This window comes from Chaetodon trifascialis, chromosome 6 (assembly GCF_039877785.1).
Source record: "Chaetodon trifascialis isolate fChaTrf1 chromosome 6, fChaTrf1.hap1, whole genome shotgun sequence".
NCBI classification, from domain to species: domain Eukaryota; kingdom Metazoa; phylum Chordata; class Actinopteri; order Chaetodontiformes; family Chaetodontidae; genus Chaetodon; species Chaetodon trifascialis.
In genome coordinates, this window is record NC_092061.1 from 19,407,886 (window position 1) to 19,434,496 (window position 26,611).

Consider the following 26,611-nt stretch of genomic DNA (forward strand, 5'->3'; position numbering starts at 1 on the left):
TGAACCGCCTTGGGACCCATAACCTCTGATCCAGAGAGCAACCAAAAAAGGGACAAGAGGAGTGATGTAGCCTCCACATTAATGCTTCAGTAATTATAATATAATAATATAATACTGTATATTACTCTAAAATGGGTCTTTCTGCCTGCTGACTTAGGTAAAAATTTTAATGCATGAATTTTATTTGTGACAGTATTTCTACAATGTGGTATTTCTACTTAAGAAGCCAACTTTTTCTGAGTTACACAAAGAAAAACGTTCAGATGGAACAATGGCCTTTTATTACTTGTGTTTTACTAACAATTTAAGTGTGAATGGGAGTGGGTGCAGCAGACTGATGCCCCTGCTCTGCCAGATCTCTCCCTCGCTTCCAACTCGTTTCCTCCCACAAGTCACAGCAGCAGCAGGGCGGGGAGGGACAGTGACCTTATAGTCTCCAGCCTGGCACCAGTCGCGTCTACAACCAGCCAAGCCTGACAAACTCCAACACAGTGGCTAAAGTCGTGGACCTGTTAGCGCCATTTTTTCTCCCCCTCACTTGTTTGTAGCAGCGATGAGCAAGGACAAGCAGAACAAGCAGGCGCCAGAGTACATAGGACCTCTGTCTCCATCCAAAGGCCAGAAACCGCCCAGGATGCCCAAGTGCTCCCGCTGTCGGAACCACGGCTACGTGTCTCCTCTGAAGGGACACAAGCGTTTCTGTAACTGGAGGGACTGTCAGTGTCCCAAATGTAAGCTGATAGCTGAGAGGCAGAGAGTCATGGCGGCCCAGGTAACCCCCATTAGCTCATGCTAAACTGAAAATAGTGCCTTCAGGTGTCAGTGATTTGGGTGATAATATATTGATGTTTGTGAAACAGGAAATACAGCATGTCACGTTAATCGTTTAGAAAAACATTTTTTATTATGTTTTTACATTTATGTATCAACAAGTTTATTGTTACTTTTGTTGTTTTTGTAACTTTGACGTGTGTGCAACTCTCAAAGCTAGCCAGCTAAAGTTAGCTGGATTCATACGGAGCTAGCTAAAAAGTTTATAAACTGGTAAGTTGTGAGGACGGTATTTTGCCACACTGGTTGCTAAACTTACAGCAGACTAGTTTCTAAATAGTATCTAATTAACAGCTAGGCTACAATATATAGACCATTATCTTCTGTATTTTTGTTTTGTACTTTATTGCTTTAAGTAACATTATGGGTTTTTTGAAACAGCCATTTTTCGGTTGGCTCATTGATAGTTATTTTATTAAACTAGATAAAACTAACTATGATTTTTAAACTATGGCTTCAAGAAAAAGCACAGATAGATAGATTCAATATCCGGCTCTAAATTGATGGATAAATTGATAAATTGAACAAAGTATTCAAGTGCAGGGGTTATCAATGGCAGCCCTTACAAACATTTTATTCATCCCAAAACTGACATGATATTCATGCATTACGTATTAATCATTCTATTTTTAGTCCTTCACTTTCAATAATCAACTAGTTCTGTTACTCCTACCAACTACTTTGTCAAATTGTGCACCTGTCAGGTTAGGAATACATGACAACTAGTGGCACTGTATAGATTGGCTAATGGTCAATGTGGGTGGACATAGAGAGCAGGAGGCTTACATTGCCCAAATTCAAGATCAGTGTTTCTTAAGCAAGGTCGAGTTTAAAAACAGTGCAGTTACTTTTTACCTCAGCTAGTATAGTGTGCCGGAAAAATTTCCAAGTAGCAGAAAATGGACTTATATGGAATTATAACACACTCTATGTGTGCATGTGTACGGCTGTTACCTTGGCCAGATCACTCTATTATTATTATTGTTAGTGTTATCATATTTTGTTGCTATATCCTGCATTGTGAAGCAGGTATTGTGCAAATCAGTTGTTAATTATTTCCTCTCCTTCCCTGTAGGTTGCCCTGAGAAGGCAGCAGGCTCAGGAGGAAGATCTTGGGATTTGTAGTCCGGTGTCTCTGTCTGGCCCTGAGGTGATGGTGAAGAATGAAGTCGAAGCAGACTGCTTTTTCTCTGTGGAGGGACGATCCGTGACACCTACCAGTCCTTCTCTTGCTGTCACAGGTGAGATATTGCCAACCGTTATTCACTTACTGTCCTGCCACACCATCTTACCACCCTATCACAGGTGAGTTGTTGTGTAAAATAACAGCTCTGGAAAGTATGGAAAAGTTATTTGGTGATGCCAAAACATTAATTAACTAGAACGGCATTCTGAGAGCCAGACCTCTGCCAAGGCCAATAGTTCACTTTTCTTTCATGTACAAATCTGCAAGTGTAAACTTCACAGTCAGTACACTACTGGATTTTAAGATGTATGACATTTAACCCGCCAGGACCAGGTGACCTATCTGGCAGAATTAACAAAAGTGAAAAATAATTTGGTATCTGTGATTCAGAACAGCTTCTTCCTTGTCCCATGTTTTCAAGTTTCTTGAAAATCAGGCTAGTAGTTTTTCTGTGTTTCTGTTTACAAACAAACAGACAAACCAACAAACACAAACTTGGCTGAAAACACAACCTACTTGGTGGAAGCAATAAAGTATTGAGATTTTTAAGTCCAGTTCCCTTTCCCACTTTTGCTTTATGTAGTCCATCGTTTTCTTAGATACAAGTCCCAGGTAATCTGTCTGTTGGATACCAGACTGCATGCTTTAATAAACATCTACATAACATCAGAGGGTTTGTCCTCCACAACAGTAGACTTCACTTCCTCCAAAGACTTACCAGATATCATCCAGCCATTACTGAGACAGTTTTATATGGAAAACAATTAAGTTCAGGAGAAACAATTAGTTGATTAATCGAAAATAAAATAATAAAAAAAATAATCTGCAATTATTTTGATAACTGATGAATCGTTTAATGCATTTCTTAATGACAATGATAACCGATAATAATATCTATATAATGATGATAATATCTATATAATAGATATACATAGTAATAACAGATATGAATAATAGCTTGTATTTAGTTTTTACTGGAGTGTTTATTTAGTTTGTACTAGATATACAAGTATATTTACATTTATAGTGATGGAAGACTTGTCACTACTCCATGCGTTTCTTAAGCGTCTTATACCGTTTTGATAATACCCCGTGAGGTCCGGAACATACCTCCTCTTCAAGACAAGGTCTTTTCTTCTTTAGAAAATATTTTTCTATACTCATCTGTGTAAAGGAGTGAACATCCAAGTTGATTACTAATGAGCAGAGATTATGATTACGGCAGCAGCTCTGATGCCTGTCGGCTAACATACACTAACAGTTAATGTCTCTGCACGTCTCATCTTCCAGGTATGATACAGACACAGGCTGATAAAACATAATGAGTTAGAGTTGTTCGGACCACTTTTGGGCTTATTTGACCACTTTGTACTGGCACGTCTTACCTTCGTCGTTCGAGCCAGGCCTCTTCCACCACGACTTTTTCTTCTGCGTCTTATTAATTTATAGGCGGTGTTAAGGGGCCTTCACATGATAAGAAATTTGCTCTTCGCTCACCGCCAGGTAGGGCGCAGAGGCGCTGAGCGGAGGCGGCGGAGCTCAGGTATACGTCATCAACAAGTGCGAGCGATTCACCGTTGCTAGGCAACGCAAGTACTTCCTTTCACTCCGGAAAGCTAATCGTTGTTTGTAAATTATTACACACAATGTATCTGAGTTTGTCGCAAAATAAGGCCCTTGCAGTAGCGTAGTAGTAGTAGTAGTAGTAGTAGTAGTCGCTATGGAATAGCGAACGTACACAAACAGCTAAGCTAACGTTAGCATTGTATTTAGCTTAATGGTAGTTCGTAAACGCTGCCTGGAGCTGTTATCTTATTGGTTGCGCTTTGAAAGGTCAGCGGCAAACGAGGTCAAAGTTCAATTAATTTGAACGCAGCGGTAAGCGGCAGATCCGAGCGGTGCGCCACGCTGAGGGTAGCGGTGCCGCTTAGTCGGGTGCCAGCGCTCTCTCCATAGGAAAACAAAGGGACAGCCGGCGCAAAGCGTTTTTACCGCTGATCATGTGTAGGGGCCTTTACAATGCATACCGCCACCCAGTGCGCCAGAATTGTAACGACACGCGACATTCTCAAAGCAAACAGTCCGGAGGCGAGGTCGAGTCAAAAGCCGAAAAATGTATTTGTGGCGGCTAAAATTTATTCGTGGCGGGCCGCCACAAATAAATGAACGTGTGGGAAACACTGCTATCACACAGTATCGATGGCACTTAAATAATAATGGTTATAAACAATCACACAGGTGATCCACTTAAAGATAACTGGCACTGCAAGGCAAGGCAATGAGTGACATAATCAATAAGCATCCATTGGAAGGAGGTGGAAACCTGTCAACACAAAATATTTGAGTACTTAGACTTATGAATCTATTATATTTCTTCACATCAAAAGTTAATATCCACTCTAATCATTAATAGACACTATATAGTCATAGTGTATCAAAGTGTTGACATCAGAATTTAAATGGAATGACTTGTACAAAATCTGCAACTTTATGATAGAGATTCTTTAGGATCTAAGTATACACTATGGGCATCAGGCGAGTTCGCTAGACAGTGTGTGCCTGAGTCCACTGTGTTAATCCATGAAATGATCAGTATGTGCCATGTTTTTCCATAATGTGCAGGATCAATACGGGAAACTCACTTTAATACAGCTGATATAAATTCTCTCAAGTATATAAAATTATCTTATCAACAGATTTTTCTCAAGAGCAGTGCAATGATAACTTTGAGAAGAAATTCAAAGGATTGTTTTTATCATTTGGTTTTCTATAGGTGTTGGTGGGAATCCTGTTATTTAATTTTGATAATTTCACATCCAAAAACTTTCATCTAAACTTGCAAAGAAGGCAGCAAAGCCACATTCTTTTCAATCAATTGTTCCACTGTTATTCAACATAGTAAACAATAAAACACGAGTAAGTCCACAAGACAAGATTATTTTTATCGGCAGTGCATATACCATCAGTAAGAAACATTTTCATGAGGCAAATACGTGAAGTTGATTTGGTTGTGGCAGCATAAAAGGGCACCCTTGATGCCTTTCTTGGCAGTGGTGTGGAGGCAGACACAGATACTGTGTTCCTGTTAGCGTGATAGCAAATCTGAGGAGTTGAAATATGACTGGTCAAGGCTGCTCATGTCTTGCTTTGATTCTGCTTTGTGTTTCTGTGAGAATGAACTTTGGGTCTCTGGCTTGGCAACAGAGAGGAAAGACTTAGGAAAAGGAGTTGAGCACTCTGTGATTCACCGATGACAAGAATTAGGACGGGGACAACAAATGTCATTATCTTTGGCTTCAGTGGTGCACAGTGTCTTCATTGTGTGAGACAGAAAGCGCAGGGTCTGCCTGAGAAGAATGTGGCCTTGTTGATAAGGAAAGAAAAACAGATAATGAGTAATGATGATTTGATGGTCATATTTGTTCTGATAGGGCAACCCATATTTCTCTATGGTGATGGTGTGCTATGTTAGGTCTGCCAATTTGATGTCAAAAACACCTGTCACCTGCAGATGGTGCTGTTGATAGCAATTTGAGCTAGTGGTGGATAACCAGAAACATCTTGCCAAGTAAAGGTAAAGAGTTTCTTTCCTGATCCATCAAAAGATGTACTGCAAGCCTATGTCTGTGTAACGTGAATAGATCTCATCATTCTCATTATTCATTCAGTGGTTTTCATCATCAGCAAGGACACAGGTGGCAAATAAAAACCTAAATTCTGCATGAGCTCTGCTGCTGGATGCATAACTCACAAAAACACGATCAGTTTTACAAATTGACGTATTAATTCAATTTAAAAAAAGAAAATGAAACTACCAATAAATAATAAAACAAATAAATAAACAACAATCCTTAGATTTCAAATGCAATAATGATCTGACAAATATGAAATCCAGCCACAAACATCACACTTTAGCCTCTGAACCAGTCACACTTGTATGCGTATTGTTTGTCCAGGGAGCCGCTCAGCGTCATCCTCCAGCCTGTCGGCTGGTGCCCGGGCTCATACTGAGGGACCGACAGACCTGCTTCTGGAAACCTCCTATTACAACTTCTACCAGCCTTCACGCTACCCCACCTACTACGGCAACCTCTACAACTACCAGCAATACCAGGTGACTAACAACACTCTGCCACTCTGCAGAACAGAACCTGCATAACAATATGATGATAATGATGGTCCTGTTTGTTTGTAACCTGCAATGTGTGTTTGGCTTGGCTTGGAGGATGCCACTGTTTGAAGCTCCATTACAGTTCATGATTTTATTTATTCTGTCACATAACCTCAAACTTGATTTGGGGCTAAACTGTTGTGGCAGTATATTACATTCATGTGTTTTTGTTTTACCTTTCTAGAATATTTTTAATTTCATTTCAAACTCATTTAAAACTTAAGACATACAGAAAACTCTTCTGAAACTTTCCAGCCTGTTTTTGCCAAACTGTGCTCAGTAAGGAACCTCCCATGATAATAAAATAATGCAATTTGATTGAGATTAAATACTCCTTGCAATATGGAGTATTTTCAGGAAGTTGCTGTATTTTGGTAATGTCTGTTTGACATCGTCTGTCATGCCTAAGAGTGGTGGTACAGTGCTGTATATTGACTGATTATAGCAGTGACACTGATGACTCTTACACAGAGAGGTTTAGGATTCAGCCACTGACAAGAGTCATATATAAGAGTTTAAAAAAATAGAGATGAGAGCCTCTCTTCTGTGTTGAAAGAAATGGCTTGGGTATACAGGAAGTGATGGACTGGTATCAGGTGAGTGTCTGTGTGTGTGTTGGGGGGGACTTCACATCTAAGCTGCTTCACGCCACAGAATAAGCTGCTTACCTCAGAATCACCTCAGCATGAACAAGGCTACCTTCAATTAGCTCATCACATGACTCTCACAATAATATAACACACACGCCAGTCAGTGTGGATGCACAGCTGGATGAGTTGAATGCAGCACCAAATGTTCGTTCCAAAACTGGTCTCAGATGATCATTGTATATGAGAGCAAATTAATTCAGACACCTTTGAAACAGATGAATTCTGTTAAATTTGTATTGAAAACAAAAAATCAGATGTTTCCCTCTGTATCTTAACAGGCTTGTCGTCTACCTCACCAATGACTGCAGAGGCGCTCACCTTTATACAGTGGAGGATTGTTGTTGTACCTGGTAGCTTACCAGTATAAATATATCAAACTGTTGTAGTGCCTTAAAAAAGTAGTCTGTTCTGATTGGTTTAGAGGTGTTGTTTAAAATTAATGAGAACACTGTAAACATAATTCCAGTCAACAGTTTATCCAAGTACTTCTTATTCATGCTGCATACCACTTCACTAAGCCCGTACCATGTATGCAATGTCACTGACATGATTTCAGCTGGGTGCTTTTGTTGCATGTTTTTCTGTCTGTCACTGCTGTCAACTATCAAATGAAGGCAAAGTTGAGAGAGATGATTTGAACACAGCTAGGGTTGCAAGTCATTATTACTATCCGTATAATGATATATATTAACAGAGAAAATCAGTAACATATATCAGCTCATTTAAGAAGCCGAGTCAGCAAATAATTATCATTTTAGCTTGATAAAGATTTGATTTTTTGCTATTATTGATGATTACTGATTGATTGTTAATCCATTTATTTTTCAACATTGACAGATGGACTGTAAAAACACAAAGGCAATGTGATGAAAAGTTTATGATGCCCTGCCTTTGCACCGAAACCCGGAATAGATAAACATTTTATTTAAAAAAAAAAAAAAAAAAAGGTAGGAAGCTTCACTTTGATATGACAGTGATGTATCCTCATGCATGGGGGGGTGGGAAACCTTGTGGACATTAGAAGTTAATTTTCTTTGGATCTGGCAGTGATTTATAAAAACTTTTATTTCTTTGTTTTCCTTCGAGATGGATGAGAGTGTCTGCTTTAATGTCAGCACTTAAGCTATAACGTAGGACACATCAGGGAGACAGTACGTAACATCCCACCAACACAAAAATGCACACACTTGGCTCCTCATTCACCCATCTGTATATTCACTCTGATTTATGCTTAAATGTATCTCTGTTGTGTCCAATGAGATGAGCTTGTGCATGAAGCAAATTAGATCTATAACTCTTTGGTGATCTCAGATGAGGTTTGTTTTTTATGAAGAACATTTGTGCCCCCCCACCCCCTTTGCACACACTGTTCCCCCAATAGCAACATCTAGTTTTGGGGTCACTGCCTCTGCTAACCTGCCAGCGCACCGCAGAGCCTGAATTGCAAAGGTTAATGGTATTGTCTGTCGGCAGAGGAACAAACCGCTATGCCTCAGCGCTCAAAGGAGAAAGTCAGCACATTAATGCTAATCAGTTAGCAGTCTTTAGCATAATTTAGCCATCCTCCTGTGTGATTTATGATATTTTCGGTGAAGTTGTCAGGTTGAGAGGGCTACGTGCTATGGTTATTCAAATTCAGTGGCCACTTTTTTTTGTTTTTGCATGAAGAGCTGATTATTTGAAGATGAGTTTCAGTGCCGCAAACACACAGGTCCATAAGGTGTTACTAGAAATTGATTGCTGTAATCACAGAAAGTGAAGGAATATTTAGATAAAAGAAGCAGTGAATCTTAGTTTTTTATTATCTGAATTGGAATAGTCCCCAAGCCTCTCCTGGTCTCCTTTACCTGTCCTAAACCTCCAGAATTTAATGGGCTATACTCCAATTTCAGTATCCCTAGCTGAAGTGATTATCCTTGAGTTACTCAGTTTTGGTTTTGTCTCCATATCGTCTGGAAGCACTTATTGCTGTAGTCTTCCTGCACCATCCGCCTGTCAGTCAGTTGGGCTGTCATGTCTTTTCTCTAAGACTTTCTGTTCTGTTTCTGACGGTGGCGTCCTTTTCTCCATCATAAGATCTGGTGAAAGTGTACTTTACTTTTTTAAAATTATATAATTAAATGAAATATAAATTAAATGTCAGTTTTCACCCCCAACATTTTAGCTGTTTGGCTCCAGAATATCCTGATTCATGCCTCATGCCCGTGCTGTGTGTAATGCACAGCTGTTTGTTTCTGAGTATCACTGCCAAGTTGAGTCACAGTTGGGTTCATCAGTTTACAATAGACGGTGCCACAATGGACATGTGTGTGTGCGCGCATGCGTGTGTATATAGTTCTATAGTTTCAGCTGTATTTATCTGCTTTTATCAGTTCTTCAAAAGCACATCTTCTAACAAACCACCTTCTTGCAAAATCTAATTTATTACTGCAGTGTATTCCTAATTTATTACTTCACTGCCTGTCATTTAATTTTTGTGCAATAAATGCAGACAACTTAGTTAAGTAGTTTATTTTCCTTAGCCAGCCTCAGGTGCAAAGTCATTCTCAGCTGCAGAAGCTAATGTAAAAATAACCATTGTCATGATATAGTAATCTATAGGTCTTGAGCTCTTCCTGCTACTACATCAAAACCCACAAGGAAACACTGTGGTCTTTATCAGTGTAAGACCATCTACGTCTCCCTCTCCTGTGCACTCAGTGGTGCTTGGCTGTCATGCAGGTGGATGATGATAATATAAGGGTGGTGTAGAGCTTCCAGACTGGAGATGGTGCCAGATAAGAAGACAGGTCCTCTCAGGGAGGTGAGGAAGCCCCCCAGGAGTCTGCAAGTTTGCCAGTGAGTTTAGAGGAGCTACTGTGCATTTGTTGCAGCATTCTGCTCAAGGAAGTTGCACTATATACTCCATCTTTCTTATAACCTTTTCCAAAATGTAGTATAATGTTATGTAGTGCACACCTTATTCTTACTTTAATAATAATCTTTTGTTAATCTCACTTAGCTAATCATCACTTTTTGTTCAAAACCCACAAGTTAAACACTATCCCTTCGCCTTTGTCAAAATGTATTTATCTGCTAATGCTCAGTGCCGTGGAAATGCATTTAAAAAGCCTCAGGAGATGTAATTTTTTTTATCAAGTTGTCATCAGGTCATCTATGAATCTGCCAGCTTTTGCTGTGTTTTGCCTGTGCAGAATGCCTCTTTGAATTTATCTCAGTGGAGAAACTTTGCTGATATCCTGTCAGATATGCTGTTTCTGCCTCGAGTGTAGAAAGAGGGTGAACCCTAACTGTTGAGAAGAGCATAAATTACACTACACACTCTTTACTGCCAACACTGTTGATACTAGATGTGTAACAGTGTACAAAATTTATGATTCAATGTGGTTGTGGGGTCACTGTTCAGTATGATTTTGGTACAGTGGGGAAAACATAAGATTGAATTTCCTTTTCATTTATTTTGAAAACCACTAAACAGTGACTCATAGCTCATTCATGGTGTAAAAATTAAGCCACTCAATCAATTGCATAAGGTCAAGAAGTAATCTAAAAGAAAAGAAAAGGCAATATGTCAACAAACTATGCACACATGAACCAACATCATTGTGGAGCTCAAGCACTGACAGGATGTTATGTTTAAATCTCATAGTCTCTGAGTCTCTCTCACAATATTGTATTGTACCATATTGGAAGTGATGAACACTCCCAAGCAACTGCGTATTGGCTTGGCATTTGGCTGTTTGATCAGGCAACCTAAGCTGTTTTAAACTACCTTTACTATTAGACACACTTTAGTGCTGTTTGCACAGATAGTCCTTGTTGCTATAATTCATAGGAAAAAAACATGCCAGAGGTGTCCTACCAGTTGGACGTGCCTAGAAAACCTCCAAAAGAAGGTGCCTAGGCTTTCAGTGTGACGGAGCAGCGACTCTACTCTGAGCTCAATGAGTGGTCCTGGCAACCCTACAGAGGAAACTCAGGGTGTGTCTGTGATGCTTTTCACTACCCAAAGCTTAGACTATGGGTGAAGGCTGGAACGTAGATGCCTGCTAAATCGAAAGCTTTGCCATTTCTGTCTTCACGACAATCAGTCCATTGCAGCGCATGCATTACTGTTGACGCTGCACCATGCATGCATACTAGTTAGAATAGTGTTAACCCCACCAGTATGAGATTTATAAACATTTTACTCACTTTCACATTGACAGTTTAAGCAAGTTACCCTGTGTGGCTCTGCCTGTGACTCTGGATGTAAACCTTCTCTGCGACCATGACAAAACTTGCCTTTTGTCAGCAACTTTCACAAAGACAGCTTTGTTTGATGCTGTATGTGTCCTGCAAACTGTAAGCCTTGTGCACTTTCTCGACTCCAGTCCAATCTCTGTTGTATTTTTCACAGCCTAATACAAGAGCTGAGTGTAGCTTAAATAACAGTTTATAAAGCTGTCGGAGAATTGATGGTGTGGACAATACGGGTGACATATTACAGGCTGACAGAAATCAAATTCCATAAAAGTGAAATTGAAAACCCTCCATGAGGTGGCCTTGCTGCTGAGTAGACAGCTCGTTTTAAAGTTTTCAGAGGACTGGAGAAAGCCAGCGTCGCGTGTTGCAGCCCATTTTTAGAATAGGCCACAGACCCATGAATTCAAACACTACTAATTCTCTGTCATATATTATTTTATCTCTATATTTTTTCCTGTCAGATTAGGTTGTTAAAGTGTTGCCTGTGAATATCTGATGGCTCATTTGAAAGATTTCACAGTCAAACATGTGTGAATGGGGTCATAGAACAATGGTGTTTATATTGTATTCACTGGTCTTGCTTGCTTGTTTAGCTTTGCTCTTCTCACAGTATTTTAGGCAAACTGAGGATTTTAGCACAAATTCAGACTGAGATGGGAACAAACTGACAGATAATGTTTTATTTTAGAGCTGAAACAGTTTATGCACTGACAGAAGTGAATTGGCATCTGTGCCATTTTTAAGCAAAAATACCATTCTCTACTTCCAGCTTAACTTTTTTTTTTTTTTTCTTCAAGGTGTGTCATGGGGGTCAGGTTTTTGCCTATATGCTGATCGACATCAGAGTGCATAGATCGACTATTGTTTAAGAAATACAGCACAAAAAGAGAATTCTTTCATCTTTGTGTGAAAATTGTCTGTTTGTGTGTTTTGTTGAATAAAGCAGATGCCCCATGGTGATGGCCGCCTGTCTGGCCACAACATTTCCTCTCAGTACCGCATGCATTCTTACTACCCAGCAGCCACCTACCTGACTCAGGGTCTGGGCTCCACCACCTGTGTACCACCCCTCTTCAGCCTGGAGAACAACAACAGCAACAACAACAACACCTGCTCCGAGACCATGGCAGCCTGTGAGTGACACACACACACACACACACACACACACACACACACACACACACACACACACACACACACACACACACACACACACACTTCTCAGGCTCCATAAAGTTTTACCCAGACTTTATTAACAGTGTAGTTAAGTACATCCATGGGAGGATTGCACTCAAATCAAGAGTGCATTAAAATTTATAAGATGAAATTAGTCAAAAGTGAAGCTTTTTAAACTTCACTGTGTTTTTTTTACTTCTTACTTCACTTTAAATGCAGAGCTGTGTATCTAGGACTGGCCGAAGTTAAAGCAACTACAAGGAACTTTCATTCTGTGTTGATATTTTAGGCCCCTGCTGAGGAAGGCAGTAGTGCTCCACTGCCTGGTGTCGTAAAGATCTCGATCTGGCTACGGCGAGCATTTCTCGCAGAAGCAAGTGAAAGAAAGACGCAATTTATTTGCCATACTTTTTAAAAATCTCTTGTTTTAAATACAACTGTTTTCAGGAGATAATTTATTTATTTGTGGCTATCTAAGATTTAATAACTGTAATATGATGATGAACTTTGTATGCCAAGACTATGTGTAAGTCTACAACTAATAGATTGAGTTGATCTGTAATTAGTTTTAACATTCCCTTATTACATACCTTAGGAGGAAGACCAATTCAGACTTGGTTTTCAATCTTTTCAATCACGTGAATCTCTCCTGACCATGGTTGACTTATGTTTTCATCTGTGCTCTATCACTGCCCCAGTCAATTTCTCTAAAGAAAAATCTCTTTCTGCTTGCTTTTAAACTGCTTAAATGTACTACTCAATGTGAATCTTTGCCTAGGAAAATATAGATAGGCTGTTCTGGTCTGCATGTCGTAAATCGTTCCATCTGTTTTCACTTGGAAACTGACCCAGTGACAGACATTGAGAATAACTACATTTTACAGAAATAGGCAGTCTTCTTGCTGATGGTCTTGTTTGCTTATGAAGGTCAAACAAAGGCATCAGTTCTTGAATTTGAAAGTCCTTGTAGTACGTTTTAAATTCATGTTGCCTCCCCATACTCACTTTACTGTTATCTTTTCTGTTTAAAAGATCGATTTAAGTAACATTATGCTCAGCTAATCATTAATTAAAACACACATCTATTTGTGGTCAATTGCAGCCATCAAGGAGAAAGTAATCAATTTTAAAACAACCACAAAACAATCACCTGACCGTGCAGCTCTGTTTCTTTTCGTCATGTTGAAAGGTGAACTAGATCTGATCTTTGATTTGTGGCACTCTACGCCACCAGTCTCAGACAGATATCTCAGCTGAGCATGGCTGCTGATGGAGGTTGCCTGGATTTTATGCCTTCTCAGTACCTGTGAATGAGAGAAGATCAGATTGCGTGTATAACTTAATATGTTCAGTAAAGCATTTGAGGAGCTTTGCAAGGAATGCATCTAAGTGCATGATGAGAGTGAGATAAGAGGCAAGATTCAGCACAGTGCAGTGGGAGAGAGTTGTTTCAGTGCGCTGTAGGAAAGATAAAGTTTTAAACTGCGATTCTCTGAGACCCCTTTTCTCACCATCTTTGGTACTTTCACTTAGTGCATTTAGAGGCCCTTTTCAAAAGTGTTTCATAATGATTGTCACTCACAAATAGCAGATTAATTTGTGAGATACAGAGGGATCTCAGATGCTCATGTATGGGTTGGTTGGCACTGTACAGCGTTTGTTTAGATTAGTTGCTCAGCATGTCAAAATTAGTGCAAGAGGACTTTATCTAATGGTGCAAATCGCACTTGCAAAAAAAAACAAAACAAAACAAAAAACAATTGGTTTGGACCATTGGAATTAGGGATGCACCGATCCGATATTGGTATCGATATCGGCCCCGATATTGAAGAAAATTCTAGATTGGGTATCGGTGACGATGGACCTGATACATAGGGGCCGATCTATTCAGACTAACGCTATGCTATAGGTGCTGTGAGTGGCGTCATGCGCAAGCAACACACAGTGCTGAAGCGCACATAATGTGGACCGTATTGTTTTCAAAATAGAGTGAGCGAAAGGTTCAGCTATGTGGAACTTTTTCAAACTGTCTCAGCCTACAAACTTAAAGGCTACTTGCAATACATGCGCAGTAAATGTTCCGAAGGGCAGTGATAAAACATCAAGTTATAACACAGCCAACTTAATCATTCACCTACAGAGATTTCACACCAGGGAGCACGCTGAGTTTATTGAACTGAATAAACAAAAAGGATGCGGTATGACGCAGCTAACTTTGAAGGAGATGGAAACCTAATAGTGTGCAGGCAACAAAAATCACAGAGAGGATGTCCCGTGTCACTTTTAAGTTTAACTGCACACTGGCTGGATGCGCCACACAGTGCAGTGCTCAATGCTACAAACTTCTGTGGGTCACACAGCAGCGACGCGATCACAGGTACCCTGAAGGAAGTGTTTGACGTACGTTGAGTCCACGTGATTCTGAGGGACAACGCCAGCAACATGCGAAAGGCGATGGACAGCATGAGAGTGCGTAGTTTAGGCTGCGTTGCACATACAATGCAGCTGGTTGTCAACGAGGGGCTTCTATCACGGTGTGCTGTGAGTGATGCCGTTGCAATTGGGAGACAGATTATTGCACACTTTATATTCCTTTTATATTCCTAATTGCACTAACTGAACCAGTTACACTTGTTATATTTTTTTACATGTTGCTTGATGAAGCTAGAGAAGCTATGGGTTTAAGATTGTTGTAGTGGTGCATATTTATTAAATAAATAACTCAGTACATTTATATTTGTTTGTTTAAGAAAAAAAAAAAGGAAAGAAATGTTTAAGTCAAGTCTGATGCGCAAAAGAATGATCCCAGTCTCACATACCATTTGTTAGATAATTCAGCGCTGTTTTTCTGGATCAGTATCGGCCGATTACTAAACCTTAGATATCGGTATTGGTGTTGGAGGTGAAAAAAGGCAGATCAGTGCATCCCTAATTGGAATATCTGTTTCTCTGTATTATGTCCATAAGAGAGCAAACCAATACAATGACAGACATAGGCTACTACTTGCATGGGTATATTTATTTCAACATAAACATGTCTTTGAAAATATTTACATACCTACATATTAAAAGTTAGAAATAAAATAATATCCTATACAGTGTTGAATCATTCGCTTGTTCCAGCTTGACCTACATTTACAATGCATGTGACGTTATGCACAGAGGTTCCATTTGTGCCCGTCCATGTGTCCTGGAAGATTTCAGTGCCCCAGACAAATGGGAGAAATTCTGGCCACTGTGTTTATGGACCCTATTTTCCCATGTGTTTGTATCCAAGAGACTAATGGAGACAATTTTTGAAATTGGTCTATATTGAGTGAGAGCGCTGCAGCCGGCATTCACGATATGTGCGAGAATGTAATCCCTCTGGCCGTCAAAGTATGTCCACTAAAAGTTTTTTGTTTTGCCACTGACAGGCTCAGCTTGTTATTCAAACTGTCTGACAACATTGTGGAGAGGATCCCAACAGAGGTAGACCTTTTTGTTAAAGGATAAGACCCTTTTTGTTTAACCAGAAACAGCTGCTATATTGCTCTGGCCAAGAGCCACCAGACTCCCTTTACAGAAACAGTACTTTTATAATCGTAACTTAGACTTCATTCAGACAAGACAGAAACAATAAAACGGACCAAAACCTTCTTGGTTCATTTTTCACTGTTCCACAAATCACCACAACTCAGGTTTGGTTAAAATAAACTGTGAATGTTTTCCAAATTAGGAGAGGAGCGAGAGCGAGGGCGGATATCAGAGAAGCATCAGAATATTTTCGCATCTAATTTAGGAATTATTTTCACTGGACATTATGAACAGAGAGATTTAAACATGTTGAACTTCAGATATTAGTCATTACATGTTTCCTTTGTGTTTTCTATTTTGTTTGGAGACGAATAGGAGTGAAGAAGCCTGAGAGGTTTTGTAATTATTATCTTTAATGATGGTGCAAAAACTTAAATCACTGCTGTATTTTCCTCAAGATACAGCAGTAATGAATGCTATTAGAGCAAAACGGTGAAAAAGATGAAAGCAGATTGTTATACAACAGGGGTATATATGTTCTTACTCATTTATAAAGGACATAGGGGAAGAGCGTCATTACTGCAGCATCAACATCCCTCTTTTAGTGAAATACATTGCTGACACCACCAGCATGTTGAACCTAAACAACCCCACATCTTCCCTCATACCTGTATTTGTTTATAACTTTCACCTGTCCCTTTCCTGTGAGGGTCCCATGGCGGCCTCCAGCTGTGAATTGCTATGCTCCATTACAATATAACAACACTCTCAGTGGGTGGTCCCACATTTGGTGTCAACTCAGACTCCAGCACCAGAGGAACAAACCACCTAAATCAGTGGTTTCATGACTCAAGGTTGCACATTTCTCAGGATTTAATTAATGCCTACATTTAGATTTTCTCATTAAAAAGAGCGAGTTTCCACTTTAGATTTTATGTTTATTTATATGCTGTCTATTTTGATATGTAGAAAAATCAACAGAGAAATACACTCACCACAGAGAAGTATAAATTACAATAAAAAAATAAAAAGAAACTACCCTTGTTTACCCGAGGTAAACAAACCATGTATGGATTCAGGCTAATACTGACTACCATATCTTACTATGCATTAATATTAGGAAATATTTTCAATATATTCAATAATATATATATATATAACAATATATTCAATTAATAAAGGAATATTAAATTGAATATTTCTGAGGCACTGAGGTGTAAATCTCTCCTGTGTTTCATTAGAAACGGCAAAGATTTCAGACACAGCTGAGAAAAGTACAATCGCAAGGTTAATCCTAGTTTGCAGTAGAAAGATGCTTAATCTTAGGGGTCTGCTCTTCTTCATGTTCAGGGGTCTTGTACTATAATATTGTGATAGATCAGGAGTAGGATGACATTCCTGTAAAACAATTTGTTTTCAGTATCTCAAGCTTGAAGAAGTTCTTGGGAGGTTTGAGTCAGCATTGTGTTGTCAGTCTAAAGATGTGATGCCTACTACAAATCCAGTGTGTGGGTGTGTGTCTTATCTAAACAGGAGGCTTCCACAGACTTGAGGACTTAAGATGAACCCTGTTACTGCAGAGGAGGCTTTTTGTAAGAGCCTGTATCTCAAGATGTTGTAGTGAAACATTTTTGGTGCTCGTCCTTCTCCTTGTCTGTACCATTGTGTCTGTGAAAGTCTTAGACTGTGTCCTTGATGTTGTTCCAGGCTTATCAAGTGAGTATGAATCACTCTGCGGGTTTAGGAGCATGTTGTTCTTCTGAGCATCACATAACGAACTTTGCTGTATCTTATGTAATGTGGTGGCAAAACTGTTTCTGTTTCAAAGGCAGAGGCCAGAGGCATGATGTTGTCAGGCTGTCTGTCTGTGCGTGCAGTCCCGTTCTCCAGAATATGATAGCTCAGCAATGCCTTGTGGGAATTTCTTCAAATTTGGTACAAATGTTCACGTGGACTCAAGGATGAACTGATTTGATTTTGGAGGTCAAAGGCCAAGGTCACTGTGACCTCACATCTGTCAATTTTTGTGAATGAACCACGTCCATATTTGAAGCATTGTAGTTCACCAGAAGCTAATTGGTTCTGCTGATATTGAGCTTCTGGTGATTGTCGTTGCACCATGTGATGAAACTCTCTATCAGTCCTCTGTACTTTATATGTAAAAATGGTCTCTAAATGAAGACAGCATGTTTCTCACTGGCAATTATTCAATGGAATCGTACATGTCAACAATGCGATAACTTCCATTTCACCAAAAGGAATAGTTTTTTAACTGTCTTAATTCTTAATCTCACATTTTAGTTGCTCTTATCCAAATTGACGTTGAACTTTATTTTCAGTTGGAGATGAAATGATTAGTTAAACTGCAACTAACAATCATTTGCATTATTAATGAATATAAACGTGTGAGAGATATCATGAAAATGTCCATCAAAGCACATGGTGGTCTTGAAATTAGTTGTTTTGTCAGTCCATTACCCAATAAATATTCACTTGACTCTCAAAGAAGACTAAAACCTGCAAATATTCACTTAAAAGAGGCTGGAACCATTTATTTTGGCTTAATAGATTATAAAAATAGACGCTGATCATTTTTCTGTAAATGTTACAGTGGATTGGTTGATTTTATTTAATTTTTTGCTGCTGTACATCAAAGTCAGCCACATCTCCTTTTAATCCTTGAATTGTTTTGCTTCGACCGAACATTTTGTGTACCTCTGGATCCGTCCATGAGGAGGAGATAGCTGTGAGCCCAGAGCCTACCTGCCCTCCCCTTCTACCTGGCTGCCAAACAGCGCCCCGTCAGATTTATCTCCCTCCTAGGATAGGGCTAATCAGTTGGCCAAATACAGAGATCCAAATAACCTTCAGGAGTGCCACGCTGTCCTTCTCCTCCCCTCCTCACCTCCTCCTCCTCCTCTTCCTCCTCCCTCTCTGCCCTCCCTCTCCGCAGGCCCCGCTGTCTCCGCAAAATTGCCTTCTGGAGTTAGTGAGCGGGAACAGTTAAGATTTACAAACAATGATGAAGCTTGTCATGCGTCTTTCTCCATCCGTCACGGCGGGCCGGGCGGAGCTGTGGGTAGAGCCGTCCTGGTGTTCTTCATAAAAGCCAGCTCTCTGTGAAATACGCCCCCGGCCGGCCTGTTTACTGCCCCGCGCTCGTCAGCAGCCCCGCTGCCGTAAATCGCAGAGCGGGAGGTGACAGCGCAGTCCATCAAACTCCCACCCCACCTCGCTGCCCTCCCAACATCTTACCTCACACTGCAACTCCCCCTCCCCCCTTCCCTCCATATATACACATACACACACAGAGACACACACACTCACACTGTTTCTCCACAAACACCCACCCCACTTCCTCACTAAGATCTGACCGGGGAGGCTCAGATGAGCTGCTCCAAGAGAGTTATGGCTGCTTCAGTCTTACAGGAGACAGCTTCAAGCCGAGTCTGTCGGTGTTTATGTTCTTTCTTTCTTTTTTGTCCTTGTCTAGACTTTTCCAAAATTCAAAACTGCTCAAAGTTTGCAAGCTATCAGCACAGCAAACTCTCCATTCACGTGCTTCTTACTTTTTTTTTTTGAAAACAAGATTTATACTAAACTTCCAAATCAAGTGCCGCCGTGCCGACTATACATTTGTCCGTTTTGTTATATTGGTGTCAGCACAGAGCGTACTGTAATTTAAATGCAAATCAGATTGTTGAAGTATTGCAGATGTTAATCCTGCTAATCGATAGACCTGTGTGAGCCCATTAAGTTAGAAATCCATTACTATCTTTCTAGATGATATTCTATTGATTTTTCTTGCTTCAATCTATACTGTACTGTACACCAAAGTGAGTTACTGCGTATAAAGTCTGTCGTTTCAAGTTCTCCACCTCCTCTGGAAAAAAAGGAGTAAAAAGATGACAGAGAGATTGGCGTCAGTAAGTTTCTTTGTTTCGTGTGTAAAATGAGCTTTACCTGCTTTCAGATCAGATTTCTTCAAACTTGCTCTTGGTAACACCCACACTCTCTCTCTCTCTCACACACACACACACACACAAGCACTTACACATAAAGAGTTACGAAAGTCCCTGCGAACACACACACCGCATGTACTCCCAAACACACTTGTGACCACACTCATTCCGGAGATGTCAAAGAGGCCTCTCACTCTTTTGGATTTATTTAACCTGAAACAAATGGGTACTTCCAACCCAAAAGGTGACCTTTTCAAAGGAAGTGCTGTTTCATGTCATGTAGCTGCAAGAGTTCATTTCCTTGGTCATTGACATGCTGAAAACATCGCTCACCTCAGTACACACACTCTGTGTTCTGTTACTACCTGAGAAATGCCAAGGCTAGAAGATTGATATTGGTTTGGGTTATGGAGTAATGTTTTCATCTGGTTTATTAATACTGTATCGGCTAGTTTTAAGTACTGCAAGTATTACTGGGATTGTTCACATGGCATTTTATGGGACTTGACCCTGCTTGAATATGTTTTGACTATTGCTGTTTTTTGATTGCTCCTTAATTTCTGCTCAAAGTTGATGCTGGGCAGGAAACACAGAAGATGCACATGGGCAAGCAGGAAAAGGCTTTCTGCACTAAAGCACCTTTATGTTAGAGTTGTAGAAAACCAGTCATGCTTTTTGTAATTTATACATACTTTATGCTTTTTAGTTTGTGGATGGATTTAATGCTTATATCAAATAAAATTCAATAACACCACATGCTTAAAAAACGGAAAGACTGACAAGATGGTCAGATACTGAAGTTTTAAAGGAACGATTCTACTTCTTTCCAACCTCATGGAGATTCCTGCGCTAATAAACCAAATTTTGGTTTCATTTTTGTAAAGTAATGACTTGACTCAATCTGTAAGTAAGAGCCAGCAGCAGGAAAGTGACCACCCTGCTGGGCCATGTCAGGCCCCCGGAGGGCCTTGCAGAAAGTGTGCCTGATTGAGAGCCTCTCCTGGCTCTTGCTTACCATGGAAGAGTCCTGTGTGGCCTGTCAGATTGTCTTCCCCACATTGCTGTGCTGCTAAGTGCCCTGATAGCCTCTGGGGCTGTGGATGGGCTAAATACCAGTGTAATTGTCTGCTCAGGGCACAAGTGCCATTGTAATGTGTTGTACAACACCACCATTAACACAGGCCTGGGGCTGTGGAGACATTAAATGGCTAGGGCTGTGTAGTTTATGTCCTCTTCCCCTCACTCTCTATTTCTCTCTCTCACTTACACACACACACATACACACACACACACACACACACACTCTCACACTGTCCTGCTTCAAGGGACTTGAAATGACATGTGATTCTATTGACTTCTGTTTTGTCTTATGCTTTTTTGTCCAGCAGTTAATCAACAAAGGCCGTGTGAGTTATTACAGCAGGAGGCCCTGTGTCTGCAAATATCACTATGTCTCTTTCTATGAATGCTATATGTGCCATGTGATGTACTGGTTATCTCTGAAGTTGTTGCATATCTATGGACTGTGCTTGAAAATGTTATATTCTTAATGACTATCTTAAACCTCTCTTACTGCCCATACGCTGTAAACCAAGTAAGAGGCAAGTTGATAGAGATGCTGATATGCTTATCTAGCTTGCGTTAGTTGCTGTGTCTTGTGTGTGTGTGTGTGTGTGTGTGTGTGTGTGTGTGTGTGTGTGTGTGTGTGTGTGTGTGTGTGTGTGTGTGTGTGTGTGTGTGATAGAAATTAGTTCTGCCCTGGCTTTTGCCTCTTGGGCTGTGTACAGATTGCCCTGACCATCTAATTGGTTGAACTTTTTGGGCCTACAGTCAAGATCTGCAAGTGCTATTGAGGGTTGAATCCTACTTTACTTTTTTCCTAACGAAAAATATGAGGTACACGGTATATTGTACTTATTGTGATTTCCAGTTGACATTGTGTATTTTCCTAGAAAGATGCTAGAATGAATTAAATTGGAACCTTATTTGCTTATATATAAATTTACAATTTTTCCTCCCTGACCTCCACAAGTGAAGCCTCCACTTATACAAATGAAATTATAAAAATGAGCAAGTTTATATTGTAACATTCCTGGAATAATATCCTTATGTGGAGGGTTAGCATAGGTTGTGTGTTTCAGTTTAGAGCAATGTCTGTCCAAATTAATAAAACCGTTCTTTTTTACCATTTGAAAACAGAAACTCAACAGTGTTTACTGCATGTATCTAAATATAATCTGCATACAAAATACTTCATATACCAGATAACAAGTGGATGCTGTTTTCCTTATATCCTCGTGTAAAACAAACTCGGTTAGTTTTGGTGCCTCCTCTGTAATCATACTCTTGTAGTCACTTTCCTTGCATTGTTTTGTGGAGCAGTGGTGGCTTAGCGTGGATTGATAAATGATGTTGCCTTGGCAGCTCTCTGAAACAGCTGAACGACTTGGATAAACACATATGGCAGCTTTAGCACCCGCGGGAGGCGTCCTTCTTTCCATAGCAATATATTTCACTCTTCCTGTGTCCTTTACTTTGGCATTTTTCTTACCCTGTCGACTCACAATGAATCTCTTGTTTAAAATGTAATGATAGAAAAGTCCCGCAAATATTGATCGACCACCTCAACTCATTATTGCATATCCATAACTTTTCGACAGATCATGCCAAAAAGCCCAACGTTAGACTGACAGGCCATTTTGTGAGTTGATGGGGCACAGTAGCCGAAATGGAGATTTAGCATAGGGACGAGGGCTGTGTCACGCCTCTCCGGCAGTCATCTTCACTGGGGACAGATTGGTTAACAATGCAGGAGCAAAGGTTCTTCTCTGCTTAATTAGCCTTTGACCCCGACACTGATGCCTTCTGTCAGCCTGTGTTGGCCCCTCAGCTCCACAGCAAGCCAATAATGAGCATTTAAGTGTTTTCTGAGCCACCGTAATGGCTGCATAACAGACTGCATCCCTTTGAGCAATTGTCTCAGCAGCTCTTCATTTCGAAGATGAGAATGAGAAATATGTAGAAGATTTAACTGCGTACACATCATGATAATGCAAAAGCTATTATTTGACTCTTCATTTAGTTCTCTGATTAAGGTGTTTGATGTGGCTTGAAATTAGTAGCTCAGGTTTACTGTAAGAGCTGTAGTCACAGCTCGGCAAAGGCACTTCGATCAGACATCAGAAGTTGTTAAAATATCAAACATGCAATTTTCAACTGTGTCTCCTTGCATGTATGCCTGCATACCAATATGAAATTAAATTCCCCCAAAATTGTCTGTTTAAGCATGCCAACAGCGTGGCTGTAGGGATGATGTGCAGTGGTGGAATGTCAACCAAGTTGGATCAGACTGAAATATTTCAACAATTACTAAACGAAGTACCATGAAATTGTGTACAGGGATCCATGGTACCCAGAGGATGAATCTGGATGAATTTGGTGATCCTCTGATTTTTCCTGAAGTGCCAAGTTGCATTTTTTACTCATCCAATGAACAACCTCAACATCTATGGACATTCATGGTGCCCAGTGGATGAGTTGTAATCACCAGTAGGTTGACATTTATGATTCAGGGTGAAATATCTCCACAGCTGTTGGATGGATGGCTTACCGTATATTTTGGTACAAACGGTCATAGTCTGTGGTGACCCCTTGATTTATCATCTAGCTCCATCATTAGGTCAGCTTTTTAATTTGTTCAGTGCTTTGGTTTCTCTACCTCACATTTGATTTTCTTTCCTATGCTGTTAGCATCATCAGCACAAAAAGTTAATGTTTGCAGTGAATACTGCAACATGGTTATTCTGAACACGTTTACAAAACTTTGAAAAGCAGACTGGGCATTTAATACGTAAAATCTTTTCTGCATTGCTGTGAGTCACATTGTTATTAGACATTGGTTACATCATAAACGACTCAGGAATCAGAATTAGGAGTCCGATATGAGCAGTGATTTGAAACAGAGGGTGAAGGTCTGCAGTGTGAACATCAGCTGAGTGGCATGAGCCCCCACTGTTCAGTGCTCAGTATTTAAAGCCTGCCTGCCCGCCCGTCTGCCCTTTCACTGAGTTTTCTGGGCCATTAAGTCCTGCTGCTGCCCTGATGATGAGGAGCCAGACACCCATATCATTTCTGAGGGGAACGTCCATCTCTACGAGGGTTGTCCTCAGTTGGACACTCACAGGACCCTCTCAAACTGGCCAGAGACAATTTTTTAGACACAGCTCGTATCATTTTAATGGGAGCCATTTAATCCCAGGTCAACCTTGTCATGTGACAGGCTACTCTTCATTCTTAAGATTGAATTTTTGTTCCCTTGATGATAGCCTCCACTAAGTGCTCTTGTCCCTGGACAACGCTGACAAATTTAGACAGTTGATTGGTTTTTGGTAACTTTTCTATCTGCTGAAGAAGACTGTGAGATGCACTCACAACTCTGAAAAAGCCTTAAGAGAATTAAGATTAGTTTGTCATGCTTTCACATTAAGTGGTTTGCACAGCCAGCCTTATCACAAGTGTGTCAACATAATGAATTTCTAATTAATGTAATTACATATGAGACCTCTTATTAATAGTTTTCTTTGACATTTGTAATCATCAAATAACTTTTAATACACTACATAGCCAAAAATATTCAAACACCTGAATCTTACACCCATACTTAAATGCTGAACATGCCCCCAAACTATAATTATTAATCTAATGCTGGTTTCGCCCGTTTCAGCAGAATTTGGCACCTGGATGCAGGGATTTTCTCCAATTTAGCCACAAGAGAATTAGTCAGGATCAATGTTTGGCAACAAGCCCTGCAGTGAAAACCATCTCTTCATGGTCCTGGCTTTGTGTGCAGGCACATTGTCATGTTGAAACAGGAAAAAGGGCCTACACCAAACTGTTAATGCAAAGTTGGAAGCACACCGTTGCCTATAGAACCATTGCATACTGGTGGTAACAGAAGTACATAAACCATGTAGCAAATTTAAAATAGAGTTAGGGCTGAAACAATGAGCAATACGATGAGCTGATTAATTGATTACTATTTTGATAATCAGTCATCATTTTAGTTAAAGTCAAACATTAGAGTTTCAGCTTCTGGATTTGCAGCTTTTTTCTATTCTGCATGTAAATTAAATCTTTTGGTTTTAGACTTGGTCAGACAAAACAAGACATTTCAATGTGCCACTTTCAGGAAATTGTGATATTTCATAGATGAAACCTTAAAAATATGAATTGAGAAAATAATCTGTGTATTCATTTAATAATAGAAATACAAATTATTTGCCATCATAAAATTAGCATAATGGCAACACATCATGGCTACATATTCAATTCACTTCATCATTGTGCGGCCTCAGTTTATTACTACATGTGTGAAGTTGTGAGTGGTTGTTGTATGAATTTTGACAAGAAAATTGAAAAGCCATTAAAGAAATAAAATCCTGGGTTCACGAGAACATTTACCACATTAATGGAAAATGATCACAGCAAGTTTTCCTCTTAATTGATTTTGATGTTATTTGGAAATAAATTTTGATTTGAGTTGTTCTTTCAGGTCCCTGCTCTTCCAGATATCTCAGCAGATCACTCAATCTCTGCAGTTTAATGCAAGGTGTGTGCGTGTGCGTGTGTGTTTGTGTTTACTTAAGCGTTATCTACCCCCATGACCCTTGTGTACAGTGGATGAGTGCAGAGCATGAAACCCACAGGGAGCTTATCCTTGCTGGATCAGACTGAATTACCATCTCCTCTCACATCTGGGCTTTTGTTCCCCTCTTTGGCAGCAGCAGAAATGATTGCACCTTCATTGACTCCCTCCCTCCCTCTCTTAACAGGACAAGTGGGAGGTTAAAAAAGCTTCCTTTTGTTATTCCACACAAAGACTGTTTAATAGTTTGGAAATCTTATATAGAGTGCTGAGTGACTGAGAAAAGGGCAAAAGTTCATTCAGAAGAATAAACTCTCTTTCAACTTCGCCAGCAGCTAAAGTCTGTCTTGTTACAAACTTTTTAGGGCTGGGTGTGGCACAGATATAAAAAGAATTTTTGATACCTTACTTTGAGGAAACATCCTTTTTCATTTAAAGCTCCTATAATCAATATTTCTATAACTACAACTGGACTAGCCCACTTGTATGTGAAAGGGGTCACTTGTAATGATGAATCCACAGAGAATTACAACCCAACTCTGCTACTTCACGTTGCTCTAAGGAGTTTGGGGTTTTTTCAGCTTATTGTTTTGGTTTTGCAGGCCACAACTTTTCTGATTCACTGTCACTGGGGTTCGTTGAAAAAGCTCTAACACCCCACTGTTCACCACCTGCTTAGCACCAAACAGCAGGCAGACACAGGTAGAGACTAGCTGGTGAGCATAGTGGAGCATTTAGCAGTTTAAGAGCCAGATATTTACCTCAGGAGCTCGTAGAGACCAAAAACAGAGCTAAAAGAGAGCAAATGTTGGATTTAAATCCTTCAGGTGGTCAAGACCCCAAATGAAAGATAATCTTGCTCCTTGTCTGCCGAACGTGTAAATAAGCAACCAGAATTCAGTTCAGTAAGAGACCGTCTGATTGAATAAATATGAATCTAATCAGACATTCAATCCCAGCTTGTGGCACCGATTAGTTTCCAATACTTGGTGCTACTTTGGTCTGTATGGGAGACAACAACAACAAAAAAAAAATAATAATAAAAAAAAAATATATATATATATATATATATATATATATATATATATATATAGCGGCGCGGTGGAACAGCAGGTAGTGCGAGTACCTCACAGTAAGAAGGTCGCAGGTTTGATTCCCGGGCCGGGCGGGACCCTTCTGTGTGAAGCTTGCATGTTCTTCCTGTACATGCGTGGGTTCTCTCCGGGTGCT

The 26,611-nt window shown here is 40.0% G+C and overlaps 1 protein-coding gene across 1 annotated transcript in view; it reads left to right on the forward strand.

Moving 5' to 3' along the window:
* The first annotated feature begins 553 nt into the window (after positions 1 to 553).
* Positions 554 to 26,611, forward strand: part of dmrt1 (doublesex and mab-3 related transcription factor 1) — a 31,054-nt gene continuing 4,996 nt past the window's right edge. The window contains 7 exon segments of the mRNA XM_070963946.1: positions 554 to 772; positions 1,907 to 2,072; positions 5,974 to 6,131; positions 9,560 to 9,580; positions 9,582 to 9,641; positions 12,030 to 12,216; positions 14,765 to 14,767. Coding sequence (XP_070820047.1) covers positions 554 to 772; positions 1,907 to 2,072; positions 5,974 to 6,131; positions 9,560 to 9,580; positions 9,582 to 9,641; positions 12,030 to 12,216; positions 14,765 to 14,767 — 814 coding nt within the window.